Consider the following 11,220-nt stretch of genomic DNA (forward strand, 5'->3'; position numbering starts at 1 on the left):
CCTTCCACCTGTGACCATCCACAGAGTTCCAGACTTGTATATACAGTGCTTGTCCTTAGGATTTGGTTGTAGGTCTAAAAGCCATCTCTAAATTAACCCAGTGAATAAAATGGTACTTTTGATTTCTCTCTCAAAAGCCATCTTATTACACAGTATCACTGAGCATTTATACCCAAGCTGAAAATCTAGGAATCAGGCTTGATTCCTCCCCTTCTGTCACCTCCCACCTCACTACATGGAACCCATCGGTAAGCCCCGTTTCTTTGATTCAGCATACATCACGTCTGAGTACTTCACTGTGTGTCCATGGCTGCCAGCCTGGTAGCGAGTCAGCATTTCTGCCCTGGGGTGCTGAACCTCTCAGTTTTCCAGGTTCTGTCTTGGCTCTCTGTGTCATGTTCCACACCGCAGGCAGAAGTGTCTTTAGAAATGCAACCAGATCTGACTTGCCGTTGGCTTCCTATTGTATGTAGAATAAATAAATTAACATGGCGCTTCCTGTTCTGGATCCTGCTTAGCTTTCAGGTCTCTTCTCTCAGCCCCCCTTGTCACTTTTCTTATTGCGAGTGAAACCCTAGCTCATTGGCTCTTCTGTTTCTTAAAAATGCCTTAGAACCTTTGACCTTGTTCTGTTTGTTTGAAATGTGTTGTCCTAGATACTTGTTTGGCTGCCTCTCCTTGACGTTCAAGGTTCCCATTGCAAGCTCCTCCTCATGAGGCCTCCTTGGCCACTCTGTCTAAACCAGCCAGACCTCTGTCCAGTCAGCTTTTGATAGCAGCAGAAACTTTTGTTCTCCACCCTGTCCTCAGCACTTAGCTCAGTTCTTGTGAATAAATGAATGAAACGACGCAATATGATCCTGTGAGAAAAATAGACTTTTTCTTTGCGAGACCGTTTTGGTATTTAAATGACAGCAACACACTAAGGAGCAGTTAATGCTGTTTTAATGGTAATGTTAGTGTTGGATGTGTTGTCTAAGAGTTACTTGGTTAAGTTTGTATTTTAACAAATATTTGTATAGCTTTGAAATTTAAATTTGTCAAGAAAAATACCCAGTTTAGCCAAACACCTGGGGTATTTTATACATACTCAGCTGTTACTCCGCCACCTGGTGGATGTGAACAGATATGTAATGACGTTCTGTTTCCCTTAGTGTCAGTTTCAATGTTGTAAACAAATGTTAGATGATGATTCATACTAACATTTCACAACTGCATTTTTTAGTCAGCTAAGTATTTCAGTTATTTTTCTGAATCCTCTTAAGTTTAATAATGAAATCAGGAAACTATTTCCCATGAACCCGATTAAATAGCCTAGAACTAAATGTCTTCTTTTTCACCAGAAAACTAGCATTCCAAGAATTGAGAATATTGCTGTATAAGTGATATGTACGTTTTTTATTCTTACTGCTGTTTGCTAAAATTAATTTCTAAATTTCTGTTTAAAATGTGCAACTGTGCCACTTATCCAGGAGGAAATGTGTTTATGTATAAAAGAAATTTTGGATAATTTCATAGTGTATACTGATGAGTTCATAATAAAAGACAAGTTAGTAAGTTTTTTTATTAAAGCATGCAACAAAAGTACAGTTCTTGCATTAATGATAGAATTATGTATTTTAATAGGGTATCTATTCAGACAAAACCAACAGAAACAGATTACTTATTTGGAGATATCTCAGTATATAACTGCTTAATATTATTACTACAGAAAAATAAATTCAGCTAATTGGAATATATTTCTTATATACAGACTTATATAAAAATAATTCTCAACTTTAGTATTGAAATCTTAATTTTCCGTGATGTAACTGAATGAGCAACAAGTTTTTGGACAAATGTCATTTGTGCCAGTAAATTTTCAGTAACTCCTGGTCTTGATTGTTTAATATCTGAGTAACATAAGCAGAAACCGTTTATATGGTTGGAAAAAATCAAGCAGGCAACTTGTCTACAGGGTAGTTTAGCAACAGAGCAGAAAATAGTCGACATCTCTCTTAAATTTTTTTTAACCTTTTCTAAATCTATACCCTATAGGCTACTTTTATAAGGATCCATAGATTAACGTATATACCTTATATTTGCAGCAAGGTAAACCATATTCAGTTACCTCATTTTTGTTGGTTAGGTACTGATAAAGTATGATTTTAAGATAAGTAAGTTGTTTTGTCACTCAAAATGTGCTATGATCTCCTTATTGTAGATCATAGTGAAAAAAGTTAAAATGTGTTTATAGAAGTGATTTTGTTGATGGTCTTACAGTCTGTGTTTTAAAACTCTTGTGTGTTCTCTTTCTCTCCTAGTTTGTGCAGACAATAATCACGTCCGAACGTGGACAGTGACACGGTTCAGAGGAATGATCTCTACTCAGCCGGGTTCTACTCCTTTAGCATCGTTCAAGATCCTGTCTCTGGAGGAGACAGAAAGCCACGGAAGCTACTCCTCTGGGAATGACATAGGTGGGCATTCTCAAGTACAGTGAAGGCAGTGCTGAAGAAGTGTATTACTGGTAGTAGGAACCTAAAAAAAGAGTTCTAAATATAAATTCTTCATGTTCACTTTTAAGCTTATTTAAAACAGAAGCTTAGTGTGTTTTTCTGATTAAGTTTTCTAAAGTCAAAAAATGATACAGATGATATTTTTTGACTTTATGATGGTACAAAAGTGTGATAGTCATTCAGTAGAACCGGTACTTTGAAGTTTGATCTTTTCCCGGGCTAGGGATGTGTGGTACCGTATTCCCTTGTGATGCTGGGCAGCAGCAGCAGGCCTGGTAAGTTCCCAGGCAGCCCCATGACCGCAAGGGTAAACAGGTGATAGGCTTAGAATCAGTCTGTATGCACACAGCCGTTCTCCTTCTTGCTTCCAGTATTCAGTAAATTATATGAGGTATTCAGCACTTTATCATAAAGTAGGCTTTGTGTTAGAAGACTTGGCCCAGCTGTAGGCTAATGTAAGTGTTGTGAGCACATTAAATGTAGGCTAGGCTAAGCTAAGCTGTGTGTTAAGTCAAAAATGCATTTAGTACTAAATGGTATTTTCAATACTGGAAGTCATAACCCCATCATAAGCTCAGGAAGATCTGTATTATGAAATTATTTTTAATTGTTAAAAAGTTGAGAGCAGATTTTTCATCTTTACTAGCATTTCCTAAGTGATACCATCTCCAAATACCACTTTTGTTTATAATTAGAAGCCATGATGGCTATACACATTTGAAACTTGAAATGCTTTTTTTCCATTGTTGCTAATAGTTAACCTGAAAATAACTTTGAAGCTGGAAAGGGGCTGATGTTCTTAGATTCTGAGAGTGGTTTTGATGGCATCCATCAGGAAATAGTATAGCATGTCTCTACTGAAAGGTTCTGATTTTAGCAAAAGGTATGTAAAGGTAAATCAGTTTCTCCATACACCATAACACATCATATATACACACACAGAATCTTCATGGAAGTAGATTCTTTTCCTCAGAGATCCATTTGAAACAATCTGTAATGTATGTGTATTATACCCACCATACTTTTAATAGTTGTATAGGACCTGTTCGTTAATTAATGTGCCTTCTAGATCACCTTGTATAGGCAGAACTTATAGCATTGGTGGAATATAAGGAGTACATTAGAATTGTTTAGGCATGAAACTATTAACTGAATATGTACCCACAGTAAAGATTTCAAAATAGTTCTCTTTAAAAAGTGTAAGCTGCTTATGAGAATTGTACCACCACCGTCTTAGTATTTTTAGGGCGAGAACCGCTAAGTATTGTCAGTTTTAACAGTTGCCCTGAGAACCCACTTCCCACTGTGATGAGAGGCACTGAAAGTTTACAGTTTTGATGACAAATTTTTTCCCCCAACTTTATTGAGATATAATTGACACATAACATTGTGTAACTGAAAGGTGTGGCATTGACATATTTATTGAGTACTTTTGTTCCAGGCATTAGAAATCTAAAAAATTGCAAAAAACATCAACTTACACTTAGATCAGTGTTTTCTATTTTCTGATCAAGGACCTTTTGGAGAGCGAGATGATCAACAGGTGTTTATCCAGAAAGTTGTTCCCATCACTAATAAACTGTTTGTAAGACTGTCATCTACTGGGAAAAGGTAACGCTTTACTGAAAAGATTCTGTGTTCAGAAGTCAATGTTTGTCTTACAAAAGGGGAAGTAAGTTGACAGTGGTAAAAGTGAGCAGGGAAAATCTTTGTAAAATCTTTTAAAGGAGGAAGTAATTCTAAGGACGCTATCCTATAGGAAAAATTAAAAGAGCCAAATCATATGTTTATTTTTACACATTTAGGCTTTCTGTACTTTCAAAAAATTTTATTTTTTTGAAATACGATTGATTTACACTGCTGTAATTATTTCTATTCTACAGCAAAGTGATTGTTTTTTATACATACACACACAACTTTTTCATATTCTTTACCACTATGGTTTGTCACAGGATTTTGTATATAGTTCCCTGTAGTTAATGGCAACCACCTCCAGTATTCTTGCCTAGAAAATCTCATGGACAGAGGAGCCTGGTGGACTATAGTCCATGGGGTCGCAAAGAGTCAGACACCACTGAGCGACTGGTAAACAGTTTGCATCTACTAAGCTCAAACTAACCATCCATCCATCCTCTCCCTTGGCAACCACAGGTCTGTTGTCTGTCTGCGAGTGTGTTTCTGTTTCATAAGGAAGTTCATTTGTGTCATATTTTAGATTTCTACATAAAAGCGATATCATGTGGTATTTGTTTTTCTGACTTCTCTTAGTATGATAATCTCTAGGTCTATCCCTGTTGCTGCAAAAGACATTATTTCTTTTTAAGGCTGAGTAATAGTTCATTGTGTATAACTACAGTATTTTCTTTATCCATCCATCTGTCGCTGGATATTTAGGTTATTTCCATGTCTTGAGTATTGTAAACAGTGTGGCTGTGGACGTAGGGGTGCATGTATCTTTTTGAATTATAGTTTCATCTGGATATATATGCCCAGGAGTGGGATTGCTGGATCCTATGGCAACTCTTGTTGTAGTTTAGGGAACCTCTATACTGTTCCCCATGCTGGCTTTACCAGTTTGCATTCCTGCCAACAGTGCATGAAGGTTCTCATTTCTCCACACCCTCTCCAGCATTTTGTTATTTGTAGATATTTTTAATGATGGCGATTCTTACCTGTGTGAGCTGGTACCTCATTGTAGTTTTGATTTGCATTTCTCTAATAAGCAGCAATAATGAGCATCTTTCCATGCGCCTGTTGGCCATCTGTATGTCTTTGGAGAAATGTCTATTTATGTATTCCTGCTTTTTGACTGGTTTGGTTTTTTTGAGTTTTATGAGCTGTTTGTATATTCTGGAAATTAAGCCCTTGTGGGTCAAATCACTTGCAAATATTTTCTCTCAGTCTGTAGGCTTTGTTTCTGTTTTGTTTATGGTTTCTTTTGCTGTACAAAGGCTTGTAAGTTTAATTAGATCCAGTTTGTTTGCTTTTATTTCTGTTGTCTTGGGCAACTGACATCAAAAAACATTTTATTAGTTGTTTGTACAATTTGTCAGAATGTTCGGCCTGTGTTCTCCTCTAGTTTTAGGGTGTCGTGTATTTTACATTAAGTCTTTAAGCCATTTGAGTTTATTTTTGTGCATGGTGTGAAGGTGTGCGCTGATTTCACTGACTGCATGTTTATTGACAGTGGGCCCTCTGTGTCCAGAACCTCCCCCTGCAGGCAGATACCAAAATCCCACCAACTCAGGTCCCATATATAAAATGATACGGTCTGTCTGTGTGGGTTCCATATCATGGAGAGCCGACTGTAGTTGTTCTAAACAGGAATCAAGATTTTAAAAAATATTTTGTCAGTTCATATGTAATATTGAAAAATAATTCACCACATTAACAAAAATTGAAAAATGATCATCTTGATAAACACAGAAAAAACATTTGACAGTTTAGCAACCATTTGATTAAAAAAAAAGAATCCTAGCACTTAATAAAGGCACATTCTTTAACCTGATGAATAATACCTGCAAAAGTAATTATACAAACTTCACTCAGTTGTAAAATGTTGTAACTCAGTTGTAAAATGTTACAAGCTTTTCCCTTGAGGTTGGGAATGAGACTGGGATAGCTTCTGTCACTCTGTGTGGGCACTGCAGGAATCAACTCTACCCCTCACCCTCCCACTCCCTGCTTGCTGGGAAGCTTAACTAAGCTTCATATTCTGTGCCTGTGTCTCTCTCATTAATAAGAATTGTGTTTCCTCTTCATTTTTTGACCTTGCATTTGCCTGGTGTTAATTGTTCTTAATCTTTTTTTCCTTTTTTAAAGTGGGCTGGGATAAATGTTTCAATCAAGTACAATTTTGTTAACCTTTCTATGACTTTGGCACATCACTTACATTATTTCTTGGGTCTTCTTATTTGTCAAATGTGGATTACTGTTTATCTTTTATGAAAAAATCAATAACTTCAAAGCAATTTAATAACTAACAATATTAGTCTATTGGAGGATACTGTTTAGACATCTCCATACAGCTGTACATTTCTGGTTTTAGATTTTTAAAATTTTCACAGAAATGTTAAATGATTTCAAGATGTTTTTTCCAGTATCATGCCTGCTTGCTTTGTTTCTTTATGCCTTTTTAGTTTAGTAACTTCTTTTTGAATAAGTGCTTAATTCCCATCAAGGCTCTTTTAAATTTTCTTTTAAAATTGATTTATTTGTCTTATTTCAGTTACTTAATATGTTGTTTTATAAGACCCTTTTCTCTAGGTTCAAAGAAACAAGGCTTAAATTTTACTGACTTTCTTTGATCCCTTTAAATCTGTTTTATATACATGGAATATTTGATTATAACTTGGCAAAGAGGCAATTAATTTCAAAAGTCTGAATTATAAAATGTGATTTGTTCTCCATAGTTAACAACCGCACAATATGTTTTGCAGAATCTGCGAAATCCAAGCTGTTGACTGTACTACAATATCCTCATTTACAGTAAGAGAATGTGAAGGTTCCAGCAGGATGGGCTCGAGGCCAAGGCGGTACTTGTTCACAGGCCACACAAACGGCAGCATTCAGATGTGGGATCTGACCACTGCCATGGATATGGTCAACAAAAGTGAGGATAAGGGTAGGTTCCTTAAGGAACAGTGTTCATCATAGGGTAGGCTTTTGATGCAAATGATTACAGTGATGTATGTTTTCCTAAGATGTAGGTGGTCCAACTGAAGAAGAACTACTCAAATTACTGGATCAGTGTGACCTGAGCACGTCTCGCTGCGCTACTCCTAATATCAGTCCAGCAACTTCTGTGGTTCAGCATAGCCGTCTTCGGGAATCAAATTCTAGGTAGGTTCATGCACTGAATTGATCGCTTTTTGGAAAATGGGCTGAAATATTGTAATCACATAATCTTTTAAAGCCAAATTTTTCAAAGTACATTTTAAATTCATACTTTGTCACTATTCAATTTTTAAAAAAATTTTTTACTAAATTTCTCATCTACATGCATGTTTCCTTTCATAGAGAAACATTTTTCGCCCTTTAACTTATTTGTGAATTGCTGCCAATTTAGATGTCTGTTAAAGTGATCAAGAATTCATTCAAAGGAAATTAGAAAAATCACATGTCCCCTTAGAGGCTATGTGGAACTTTTGTTCCTATTGTCTCAGGGACATAGTAACCAAAATGATTACGCCTCTAATCTTAAACATTAAGTACTTTTAATAGAATGACATGTATGTTCTTAGTTAACCATATTTTTGAAAAATTCCAAAATGTGAACTAAGGGCCAAATTCTGAAACTATATTAGTTCCACATTGATTTTAAAGGTTTTTTTTTTTCCCTAGCTTTTTTCAGCTATTCAGGAATCTAGCTTCATTGAGAATATATGTATGGCATTATTTGCATCGTTAATTTTATACACACAGTATATAGAGTGCTTAAGATATTTTTATATAGCATGCTAAGATACATTTTTATATATAAATATTGTAATATTCTTTACATATATTTACATTTTAACTGGTAGTTTAATTAATTAGATGTGCCCCTGAAAATTCCCAAGAAGACATGTGACTTTTGTATTTCAGTCTTCAGCTCCAGCACCATGAAACCATCCACGAAGCAGCTACTTATGGTTCCATTAGGCCTTACAGAGAAAGTCCTTTGTTAGCAAGAGCAAGGAGGACTGAGAGCTTTCACAGTTATAGGGACTTCCAGACTGTGAACTTGAACAGAAACATAGAAAGAGCTGTCCCTGAAAATGGTAACTTGGGTCCAATACAAGCTGAAGTTAAGAGGGCAGCAGGGGAATGTAATGTGTCTGAGAGGAAGTCTCCTGGAACAGAAGTTAAAAGCTTGAGAGAATCAGATAGTGTAGTGGAAGTTCATAGACTAGCTGAAGGTTTTCTGGAATCCAAGAAAAGGTCATCAGAAGATGAAAATGAAAATAAAGTGGAGTCACGGAAGAAAGGAGGGTTTGAAGGAGGAGGATTCCTCGGAAGAAAGAAAGTCCCTCACCTGGCGTCTTCACCAAGTACGTCTGATGGGGGGACTGACTCACCCGGTACTGCATCCCCGTCTCCTACAAAGACTGCTCCCTCTCCTCGGCACAAAAAAAGTGATTCTTCAGGTCAGGAGTACAGCTTGTGACACTCAACAGAGTGAGTAGTTTTATTATTCAGAAGAGAGTTAAACTCTTACTGGATTTCAATTAGCTATTACACCAAAACTTTACAAATTTGGACTTCATTTAGTATCTTTTTGACAGAATTACCTGGGTTAAGGAGATAAAGTAACCATATCTCATCAGACCTTTTGGAAAATTTTTTTAGTTTTACAGGCACATTTAATAGATCATTTGTAAAGAAGTCCATTTCCATGTTTATCTACTCTGGATTTTGGAAGCATAGTATTAATACCGTGTCTCAATACGATGGTGCCCGGTATAGATGACCATCCCCTCAGAGTGCGGGAATCAACAGACTGCACTCCTTATGCTGATTTTGCCTGAGCTTCGTCTTGCAATGTTATGTTAAACGGGTTCCATGATTCTCTTTGGAGCTTAATCTCCCAACCCTTACTGTGACTGCAGAGTGGTTTACCAGGTATTTCATGAGGTGCTATGTTTGTGAAAAAATATGTAACTCAAAAACACTAGTGAATACCAGATTGCTCTGTGTAGTACTAAGTTCTTTAGGATAATTTTAATTGTGGTCATTTTCTGATTCTCATTGTTGGAGTTCTTAAGTCTTAGCAAGCATCACCAATATTAAATGTCAAAAGTCCATTTAAACTTTCTTTAAAGTTGGAGCAACTGTTTGAACAGATGAAATAAAGACAGTTTTGAGTGCCCAGAAAGGAAAACTACCAGTTACTAGTTTGCCTTGTTTGAGGAGCCACCATATTTTTTTCTTGTGTTAATAATGAAGATAATTAAATTAGAATGTGGCCATTTTGTTAAACTTAAGAGACTGCACTTCTGAATTTTTGGTTAAAGGTTTTGGCTGCTATAGAAATTTTATTTTAAATATAAGAACAAAAATCTTTTGTACTTTGATTTAATTGGAATGATTTTCAAATGTCTGCAAGTAAGGTAATTGTAAATTTAAAGCATTAAGCATTTATTGATGAATAAATAATGTGTATATTCCCATTCTGAGAAATATAAGTGGGTCAAGTCAAAATAAATTCTTTAAAGTTTATATTACATTGCCAGTGGTTTCATAGACATTCTCTTGTATTTGTCAAGTAAGGCAAATAAAAATGATTAAGACTAGGTGTTTTCAGTTATTTAAGGAATAGTAATCCTGTTTAAAGTGTACTTAGGTTTTGTTCATGTCTTTGCTTCCTCGCATAATAAAGGGAAGAGGGAGGATCTTATATGTGTGAAGACTAACTTGTATTGTCAGGGAAAAGGTTATACAAAGCATAATTTCAGTATTACCAAGGATTGTATTTCTCTCTTAAACCTTTTTTCTCATTATTATACTCATGTAAAAAGTTGGGTGGGCAAGTAAGAAAACTAAAAATTAAATATTTACCCAGTCTTTTCCAAGAGTAAAAGGCCTTTTTATGGGATTTTAGTGTAATTCTGAAAAAAAAAATTGCAGTGGCAACTCACTATAGTTATTCTACAAATGTTTGCATTACAGTCAGATTGTTTTTCTTTCCCATAAAAAGAGCTTGAACCTTGACGGTACAGCAGAAATTTGAGTCTATTCTGGCATTTAACTTTGTAAACTTGAGCAGATTATAATGAAAAATCTTAGGCATAGCAGGGATAGTTACCTTATTAGGGTTTTTGAGACCAAAAAGGGGAAAAACCTCCAGAACCACCTGCACCTATTGCAACCTGCTCACCTTCACTGTGAGAACTTCTCTCACTTCTTAGGAGAACGTGGACACTGTCCGTTGTTGTAAGGAATAATAAGATTTCCGAAAAAAGGCCACGTGAGTCCTCGAGAGAAGATGACCATCTACAGGAGAGCGTTCACCAGAAACCAACCTTGGTGGCACTGTGATGCCAGGCTCACAGCCTCCAGAACCATGAACAGAGACTTTCGGCCAAGGTGGTGGAGTAGGACTTGAGCTCACTCTCCTCTCAAGAGCACACCGAAAAAAAGTCTACATCCGGAGACGTGAAGACGAAATCAAGAGGTGAAAGGACAGATGCACTCATGGTGTAATCAGATCCCATGCCACTCAGCTGGACAACCCACAGACTGGAGAATAATTAAATCACAGAACTTCTCCCACAGGAGTGGAAGCTGAGCCCCATGCCAGGCTCCCCAGCCCAGGGGTCAGTCTTTGGGAGGAGGAGCCTCCAGAGCATTGGGCTTGGCGGCCAGTGGGGCTTAAATTCAGGAGCCCCCCCCCCCCCCCCCCCGCAGGATGGGGGAAACAGACTCCACCCTTGGAGGCCACACACAGGTGCTCAGGGTGAAAGCTGAGACGCCACACAAACCTGGGCTAGACCTACTTCCGGTCTTGGGGGTGGTCTCCTTGGGAGGTGGGCGTGGCTGTGGCTCGCTGGCATCATAAAAGCTGGTGGCCGATCCAGTGGGGACCTGTGCGAACTCTGGGTGGAGTCAAACATTTTGAGTCCTTGGCACTGGGACCCCACCCAACAGCCTGTCAGCTGCAATGCTGAACGCCTCAGGCCAGACAACCAGCGGGGTGGGAAGTGGCCCTGTCCACCGGCAGACAGGCTGCCCAGACTTCGTG

At 37.4% G+C, this 11,220-nt stretch overlaps 1 protein-coding gene across 1 annotated transcript in view; it reads left to right on the plus strand.

The window, feature by feature from the left end:
• KCTD3 (potassium channel tetramerization domain containing 3) overlaps positions 1-9,698 on the plus strand; it is a 48,601-nt gene extending 38,903 nt beyond the window's left edge. Inside the window, exons 9-13 of the mRNA XM_061160034.1 lie at positions 2,304-2,459; positions 4,013-4,109; positions 6,938-7,122; positions 7,208-7,340; positions 8,085-9,698. Of these exons, the coding sequence (XP_061016017.1) occupies positions 2,304-2,459; positions 4,013-4,109; positions 6,938-7,122; positions 7,208-7,340; positions 8,085-8,646 (1,133 nt within the window). The 3' untranslated portion in view covers positions 8,647-9,698. The remainder of the gene's footprint in view (positions 1-2,303; positions 2,460-4,012; positions 4,110-6,937; positions 7,123-7,207; positions 7,341-8,084) is intronic.
• The last annotated feature ends 1,522 nt before the right edge of the window (positions 9,699-11,220 follow it).

Source organism: Dama dama, chromosome 14 (genome assembly GCF_033118175.1).
Source record: "Dama dama isolate Ldn47 chromosome 14, ASM3311817v1, whole genome shotgun sequence".
NCBI classification, from domain to species: Eukaryota; Metazoa; Chordata; class Mammalia; order Artiodactyla; family Cervidae; genus Dama; species Dama dama.